Below are 9373 nucleotides of genomic sequence, written 5' to 3'. Positions count from 1 at the left end.
ACGGTAATTAATCATCGTTACTTTCTCAAAATGTGAATAAAAAATTATTGGGAATTTTAGAAAAAGAAATTACAAAATACAGATAATAAAACATTCGGAATAATAGTTGTTGGGCTTTCTTGCTTTGTTCGGCTGCGTAGTTAACCACGCTATCAGGTAGAGTTATTGATAATGTATCGTGCGGGATTGAGAGAATATTATTGCATAGCACGAAACGATTTTACTTTTGGCTGCTAATCATTGGAAAGCACGTTTTAAATATCTTAGGAACGTGTCAACACCTTAATCCCCATTATTAGATTATGCATGCATGCGGTCATGCCCATATCCATTATAGTAATAGTTTGCCACCTCAACAACCCTCCAAATAAAAAACAAAAACAAAAAGGAAGAAATATTCTTTCATCAAGAAGTGTTCAACTCCTCCTTGGTTGTCAGGTCGGCTGAAGAAAATTTCGTTTTAATTTAGAATTAAAATATGAATTATCACAAGGGGTCCCACTGTCCCAGTCGTTTTCATCCAGGCTGCACTTGTTGCAGTTGACCTAGCCAAACGTAATCCATCAGATTGGACTTTTCACTAGTTAAATCCTGTTAGAACTTTTACAGCCATACAAGAAATCTTTTTAGAACTCTCTTCGCTTCTTCGTTTTCTTCCTTCTTTGGCTCCTTCAAAGATTTTGTGTTTTTATCATGCCTTCCAGCTCTACAAAACCCCAAAGCCAGCCCACCTTCTTCCATTCGACACGGCAAAGCTCACACAGATAAATATTTATTCCATAATTATCATAACCCAACTGCAATTCTTACCAGATTGTTAACCGGAATTCGATTTTAATTTCTCTGTATCTTTTTCATGGCAATCTCTCCTCAAGCTTTCCCACCTAGAAAGAGAAGACCTGCACCGAGCTCTTTCATCTCTCCGGACTTCACCGACCGAAAGCTTCTTCAATCTATTGTTCTTCTTTCCCAAGAGATTTCATTTCTTAAACCTCTCCAGTTCCTCCTCAAGCCCACCTTCTCTTCTATAATCCGCAAGTCCAAACTTATTGCAATCATTTTCGAAGAGATTTTTCGCCTACCCATTACCCTTCTCCCTCATTCTGCACTTCTCTGCTCCAAAGAACTATACGTGGTTCTGCAGAGAATCAAGGCTTTGATTGAAGACTGCTCTAATGGAAGCAAGATGTGGCTTTTGATACAACACAGATTGGTCGCTCACAGTTTTCATCAGTTAACAGCTGAAATTTCAACCCTGCTAGACGTTTTCCCTTTCAAAGAGTTTTCTCTGGAGGATGACGTGAAAGAGCTCGTCGTTCTGCTTATGAAACAATGCTGCCAAGGCATACCATCCATGGATCCGTCGGCAGAGAATCTCAGTCGAGAGGTTCTGAAGATGCTCAACGATTTAGAAGAAGCAATCGTTCCCGACAAATCAAAGCTGGAGAATATCTTCCAGAGATTAGAATTAGGTGATTCTTCGAGTTGCAGAGACGAGATCGAGCGTCTCGAAGAGGAGGTTCAGAGTTTGGAATCGACAGATGCCAATTCGACGGTTCCGATGCTATCATTGATGGGCCTCGTTCGCTACGCGACATGCGTTCTCTACGGTGCTTCGTCGCCAAAAATAAGTACCAGATCACCGAGATCCTACAGCTCCAGAAGCCTTTCTACGAGGACGGACGTGTCGTACCCGTCCGATTTCCTATGCCCGATCAGCCTAGAATTGATGAGTGATCCAGTGGTTGTCGCAACAGGACAGACCTATGATAGGTCCTCCATCAGTCTCTGGATCGATTCTGGGCGCAACACGTGTCCCAAGACGGGTCAAGTACTCGCTCACACGAATCTGATCCCCAACCGTTCGTTGAAGAATTTGATCGTGTTGTGGTGTCGTGAAAGTAAACTCCCATTTGAGACGGCGGAGAATAATGACAAAACTAACGGCGTTAGGTTCAGCAAGGCTGCGGTAGAGGCCACGAGAATGACGGCGTCGTTCCTGGTGAACGCACTCCGTCTTTCACCGTCAGTGGATACGGCGAGGAAGATCGTTCACGAGCTTCGAACTCTAGCAAAAACTGTTCCCGAAAGCCGATCCTGCATCGCCGAGTCGGGAGCGATTCCTCTGCTAGTTGATTACTTCGGTTCAGATAATGCTGAAGTCCAACTCAACGCCGTTACGACGATTCTCAACCTGTCTATCCTTGAAGCGAATAAGACGACGATCATGGAAACTAACGGAGTAGTGGACGGCATCGTTAGGGTTCTGAGATCAGGTGCCACGTGGGAAGCAAAAGGCAACGCGGCTGCCACGTTGTATAGCCTTTCGAGTGTGAGCGAATACAGGAAGGAGATAGGGAAGAGGAAACGTGTGGTGCATGAATTGGTGGAACTAGCAAGAGCGGGACCCACAAATGCAAGAAGAGATGCTCTGGCCTCCATTTTAAATTTGGCGGGAGAGAAAACGTGTATTGGGAAGTTAATAGAAGGAGGTGTGTTAACAATGGCGGTGGAAATAATGGAAGAGTCGCCGGAAGAGGTGGTGACGATTCTGGCGGTGATGGCGAAGAGGGGCGGAGCAATGGCTATAGCTACGACGGAAGGGGCCATCAGGAAGTTAGCGACGGTGTTGGTTGACGGTCCAGAGGAAGCGAAGGAGTGTGCGGCGGCGACGCTTGATACAGTTAGCAGGAGGGGAGGGGATGAAGTGGTGGCGCTGTTGTCGGCGCAACCGAGGATTCAAAAAGCACTGTGGGATCTGATGAGGGTTGGAACGAGTAGGGCACGGCGGAAGGCGGCGAGCCTTTGGCGGACTCTTCGGAGATGGGCGGCTGAACCGGGTCAGATTTATCAGAATCGTGTTCTCCATGTCTTCCCTAGTATGACTCAACTTATCATATCTTAATCGGATATATTTTTATCTATATTCTCTAAATTGTCAAAAAGCTCTCGTGGTTATTGTTTAGGGTCAGAATTGTAAATAGTGAGTCAATTGTATCCTCAATACTTGTAATTTGGTTTTGGTTCTGGTTCTGGTTCTGGTTCTGTTGCACATTCTTTTACCCAGAAAGAAAAAAACAGAAACACATTCTTTTATTCTTTAAAATAAACCTCTTATGATTGTAATAGTGTAATTTTGTATGTGAATTTTCTTTTTTAAATCTCCAGGTCTACTCGGACCCATCTCATCTTTACTCTCTGGCCCTTCTTTCACTTCTGGTAGAGACGTAAAGTGAGCCCGTGACACCCTTTGACACGTTCCACATGTCGGCAAGATTTTTAATGTGCATTCACCGGTGATGGGTTGAAAATTTCCATACTGTGCGCTTCATTTAAAAAAAAAAATTCCAAACCCTGCAAATAGGTCCTTTCTGCTGCGCTTGTTTGTTAGAAAATATGAGAAAGTTGTATTTTATTTTCTTACCCCAATGCTTGTTTGATTGGTGAGGTGGCTGGTGAGGTGGCAAAATCGTCCAAAAATTTCAGGGCGAAAAATACAGTTAGGTTTAAGGGATAATCAGTGGAGACTGCATAAGTAGCAAATATATACTATTGACAACTACTTCTTAAAGACTACACCAGAAGTATCACATACAAAAGAAAGATGGACAATCAAGTTGTTCAAGGCAATCCAATCTCATCATGTTCAAACGAAAGCAACATAATTAAGAAATTGAAGAAAACAAATATTCATAACTAGACAAACTCGGGATTTTTATTTGCAGCTGTTGCTGCCAAGAGTATAGATGGTGCCACATCATCACAATATGATCCAACGGTTGAGAATCAAATTATAGGGGTGTACTTGTAAATAATTTTTTTATTTTTACATTCAAGATTTAGTTTTTTTATAAAATTACAAAATAAGTCCTCGAATCTACTCAATCCCAAAGCCGCCCCATTTTTCCGATTAACGTAGGAGATAGTGGGATTGCTCTCAAGCCGGAGTGAAGTGTGGTCGGAACCCTTAAAAGATTTCGCCTTTCGCATCTCTGCAACTCCGTTTCTTCACCTTCCCAATCCCTTTACCTAAAAGATCGTCCATTAGAATCGATGCTCCCCCAACACTTGGGGACAAGTTTCCACTTCCATCCTGTTTGATTTACAGCACTAGTCAAAGGCAATTCAAAAGAAACCCTAATCGATCATTTTGAGAAAATGGAGAGATGGAATTAATGGCTATTATACCCCCCCCATTTGGGTTCCCTGTGTTCAAATACTCCCAAAAGTGAAGGGGTCCCCCCCGCTTTAAAGCCCATTTGGGTTCAACCTTGATGGATTCAAATACTCTCAAAAGTGAAGAAGTGATCTTGGAGAGGTAAGGTAGAGACTTTGCTTACAGTGAGGCATGGGGGAATCTTGAAGGTGCAAACAACGAAGCCAGGCTCGATTCGATCGACGGTGATGCCCCTGAAGGCCAAGGTAGGATTTTCAAAGATTGGGAAGGTGAAGAAACGGAGTTGCATAGATGCAGAAGGCAAAATCTTTTGAGGTTGCCGACCTCACTTCCCTCCGGCTCGGGAGCAATCCCACCGTTCCCTGCGTTAATCGGAGAAATGGAGTGGGTTGATTCGAGGACTTATTTTGTAAATTTATAAAAAAAAAATAAATATTGTGTAAAAATAAATAAATAAAATTATTTATAAGTACACCCCCACAATTTGATTCTCAACCGATAGATTATATTCTGATGATGTGGCACCATCTATATCTTTGACAATAGCAAACAGAGGCTGCTGCAAATAAAAATCTACAAATTCGTTCAATTATTGCAAGCCTGTAACCCTTCACTACATAACAGTCTAGACTGTTATGTGTAAGAGGAATTTGAACACCGTTAAACAAACTCAAGGGAACGCATTTTTTTTTCTCTACTTCTCCAAGTCATGGTGGAATGTATTATTGTTAAGTCTCCTGGCTTTAATTGTTTTATCCAATGAAGTTGTTAGTTTTTTTTACCAAAAAATAAATAATTTGCAAATAGAAAAACGGTCCAATTGGGATGGGTGGGCCAGAAGAACCCTACCATTGCTAATTTTTTACTTAATTAAGGTGTAGCCTTGAGGTCAGGCTGGAGATATTAGAGCCCATGCTCGAATGTGTTGGGCTCAATACATCCCATCTTGCTCGTATTAGCTTTGATTGACATAAGGGTTTCTACAAAAAATAAAAAATAAAAATTGACACAAGGGTTGTGTACAATATGTTTTACTTGGTTCTAAGGGTGTCAATTGGTACGATATGAAAATTGTTATCGTACTAAATTTCAAATACCGTAAATTGAAATCTTATCGTACCTAATTTATACGATACAATATGAAAATGATATTTTGAAAAACCATACGGTATAATTTTTATATGAAATTGGTGTGAAAAAATGGCACAAAATAATTTTGTTATAAAAAGAACCCATTTTCATGTCTCGTCCTCCACTGGTGATTGCCTCCCTAAACAGCCCCTTGGTAGTGGTTACTCAAAAGTGAAAGATTGATATAAGAGAGACTAACTCTTATTGGGTTTCCAATTTCCATTGTTGAAAAGCAAGTTTGAAAGAATAAAAAGAGAAGCAGAAGATAAGCACTTGGTTAGTCAAGTTAGATACAAAGCCTACAAACACGACTGTTAAATTGCCACTGTTTATGGATAGAGACTTCACATCAGCTCCCCTTAGTCCCACACTGCCTAGATAAGATAATGGTTTTTTACTTTTTATAAAGGCTAACAGAGAAATGTTAAAAGGTTTTGAGGAAATTCTTGAAGAAATAAAACATACATTCTCATTCATGAGAATGAACCATAACACCAAACAACGGCCCTTCAACCACCCTAAAGAAGACCATTCTACAAGAAATGAAGACCTCTTTTCATTAATTTTTGAAAAGTGAAAGCAACAATACATACTATTTCATCCAAACTCCTCAAGAGAGTAGTCTAGTCTTTTATTTGGGTGTACAAGTAGAAGAGAGAATTCTCATCCTAATGAGTGTAGTGGACTCTTAAAGATGGAAAAGATGATAGCTTTATCAGAAAATGGGAGTCTTTCATCTTGTTGTAAAGAGTTGAAGAGACGAGTGAAGAGTGGATTCACATCCTCTGTAATTTATTTCCCTACAATTCCCTATAATTCCCTCCTAGGATTGTGCCATGTGGTATTTAAGTAATCCAATGATCACCCAACAAACTAGAGTTTAAATAAAATTCAAATTTAGTTTGAATTGGGTGACCGTTGGATTACTTAAATGCCACATGGCATAATCCTAAGAGGAAATTACAAGGAATTGTAGGGAAAGGAATTATAGAGGATGTGAATCCGTGAAGAATTAAGAGAGAAAAAGACAAAAATGAAAAATTAGGTAAAACTTACTTGGCCTTATTTTAATTTTGAAATTACATAAATAACCCCCTATTCGGTACGTTTTTCAGTTTGTTATGATAAATCATTACGGTTTTAGTATACGGTTTAAATAGCATAGTTTGGTACAGTTAAATGCTTTCAATACACAATTGACATCCTTACTGTGGTTCGTTCACCAAAATGAAAGGAAAAAATCTTACCTGGTTCTTATAACGGGAGAGAAATAGGAAAAAACCCTTCTCCAAAATTTGGTCAGCTGGACAAATTGTTAAAAGAAATTATAACAAACAACTATCAGATTGTTCAATCAAGCGCCCGTGGCCTAATGGATAAGGCGTCTGACTTCTAATCAGGCGATTGTGGGTTCGAGTCCCACCGGGCGTGCTTTTTAATGCTGAAACTTGATATTAAAAAAGAAAAGAAGTTCTGAAAGAGAGATGACATAGGATAGAACTATAATATGCTGAAGGTCAATTGCCTTTGTCATTAACGAGGCAACAAGGATTGATTGTTTTGATGCGATTAAGCAAATTAATGCTTCTTCCATGAAAAATCTTTCAGATCTATTATAATTTACATAAATTTCAAACAAAGTTTGTATTTTGTGTTTTTGTTTTCATTCTAAGGTCTTGCAACTTGATTGTGGATTTCTTGATTAAGGTGGCTCTCGGACCAATATCTAGTCCATTTCCGACAAGAAAATGGATCATTCATTTCCATGTAGATGTGTGACATGTGTCCCAACATTACATCAAAAGGTCGAAGTTCACTTGGAAGCCACATCATTTTTTTTTAATTTAATCACAAATCTTTGATGTGACTTGTCCTTGTCAGAAATTTGACTAGATAAATTTTCAATGGAACTCTCGGTCGAGCAATCGACTGTTTGGCCCTCCCAGCCGAGCTACTGACTGTTTGGCATAATACCAATCCTTGGCTTCTTCAGATGTGCAATGAAGAAGTCAATGCTCGTATTGGCTACAGTCTTCAATAATTGTCTTTTCTACCAATAAAATAAAATAATAACAATAAGGCAACACACCAGGCCTTTGTTTACACTAAAGAGGCAAAGAATCCAAGACTCCATTGCCACTTAGCTATGTAAAATTGTCCTCCAAGTTCCTATCTATTGCCGACAAACCTACAAAAAGGGTTGGTGTATGATAAAAGACCTCAAATGTCAACATATATTGATTCTAAACAAGTAAATGTTGTTATTTCTAGGTTGGCACTGATGGGGGGGGGGGGGGTAAATTAGTGTTTTCCAAAATTCTCTTTAAATTTGAGGACACTTCTTTAATCTCAAGACAAGAATGGTGATGATCCTGTGATTATCAATATACATAGACACGTCCACCACACACTACAACTTGATTGGGTTTACCAGACAATGTCCCACTACTCTGCAATCGAAACATTTCAATATATGTAATACAAAAATAAACTAGAGACACAAGATACCAAATTTATGTGGTTCGATTGCAGAGTAGTGGGACATTGATTATTCAATACTCTCCAACTAAAATTTTGATCACTAAATTGACTAGAGAACACTCACTCTCAATACATGAGCACACACTCCAGTATAAACTATTGAATCCACAAGAATATAAGGCTATAATCTCAAATAACTCAAACCTATCAAGTAACTATTTGACATATCAAAGTTTTCAAATGAGGGAGATTATAGTAGGTTACTCAATTACATTTTTCAAGATTTTCATCAAAATACACATTCGAGCTTATTTTCTATATCCATCTTGCTTCTTGGCTTCTCCTCTACGTTTCTTTTACTATCTACAAGCCAAACCCCCCCCCCCCCAAAAAAAAAAGACTGCTATTCACCCAAAAAGAGCCTTTTAAAGAGGGTGAAAGTTAATGTTCAGGAATCGTTGAATTTCATCTTAAAACTGTTGGATATCCACTTCAAAATGACAGATAACATTTGGGCTGTCAAATCTTTTAGGTAATGTAAGATTAGAATACCTTTTCACAACATTATTTCAAATAGAATCTTTTCTAATCTTATTTGTAATTTTTGACACATGGGATCATTTTAATCATCATACTTTGCAATGTACCATATATGCATGCTCCCGACCAATCAAAAATCATGCAATGGAATCTTTCCCAGAAGACACCCCAAATGCACACTTGTCCGGGTTCAATCACATTCGGTAAGTCCATAACACGTCGAATGCTTCTTCTAAGTCTACCAAATGTTCTGGTCGGCCAAGCTTTTCACGAGCATGTCATTGACATATACCTCCATATTCCTCCCGATCTGCTCTTTAAAGATTTTGTTTACGGCTCTCTGGTAGGTTGCGCCGGCATTCTTTAACCCGAACAGCATCACCCGGTAGAAGTAGCTTTCACGATTGGTCATAAATGAGGTGTGCTTTTCATCGTCCCGGTTCATCAATATTTGGTTATACCCGGAGATGCATCAATGAATAGATCTATTATCAGTAGTGGGTAGCAGTCTTTCGAACATGCCTTGTTGAGTCTATGTAGTCGACACACATCATCCACTTTCCGTTCGCCTTTTTGACCATTATTACATTTGCTACCCAGGTCGAGCACTCGATCGGCTCATTGAAACCCAATTGTTCCAACTTCTTCAATAAGGTTGACAGCTCTCGTTTGGTCGCTGTCACCCTCACTAGCATAGCCCTCATGGATAGTATGAACTTTCTTCCTTGGAACCTTAGGCATAGGGATCTTAGGCAAACCAAATCTAAAACTACCTTCTGGAAGCATAATGGAAAATGAACATATTGATCGAGTTGAGAAGATAGCCGGAAGCAAAGATTGATCGGGAGCTTGGTTGAGAGTGATGAAAGCGATGTGTTCACAAACAGTGATGGAAGGGGGTATTTATACCTCCGAATGAGGAGGAGATAATCTCAATCCGACGGTTGAGAAGCAACAGTTCAATGGCCTAGATTGCAAGACATTTGAGCTTCCCAAAAGAGTCATTATAGCCAACTGCCTTGGGAGATGTCGTGGCGACACCAG

General features: G+C 39.7%; 1 protein-coding gene and 1 non-coding gene across 2 annotated transcripts; both read left to right on the top strand.

Moving 5' to 3' along the window:
- Nucleotides 1–632: 632 nt before the first annotated feature.
- LOC149008071 (U-box domain-containing protein 16-like) lies at nucleotides 633–3267 on the top strand. Its single transcript, XM_089166247.1, has one exon. The coding sequence runs from the start codon at nucleotides 857–859 to the stop codon at nucleotides 2903–2905; it is 2049 nt and encodes a 682-aa protein (XP_089022373.1). The 5' UTR covers nucleotides 633–856; the 3' UTR covers nucleotides 2906–3267.
- Nucleotides 3268–6666: 3399 nt separating this feature from the next.
- On the top strand, nucleotides 6667–6739 carry TRNAR-UCU (transfer RNA arginine (anticodon UCU)). Its single transcript has one exon. It is a non-coding gene; the product is annotated as a tRNA-Arg (tRNA).
- The last annotated feature ends 2634 nt before the right edge of the window (nucleotides 6740–9373 follow it).

Source organism: Hakea prostrata, chromosome 8 (genome assembly GCF_041222555.1).
Source record: "Hakea prostrata isolate BN-2017 chromosome 8, UWA_Hpros_2, whole genome shotgun sequence".
Taxonomy (NCBI): Eukaryota; Viridiplantae; Streptophyta; class Magnoliopsida; order Proteales; family Proteaceae; genus Hakea; species Hakea prostrata.
This window is presented reverse-complemented; position numbering and strand designations above follow the sequence as displayed.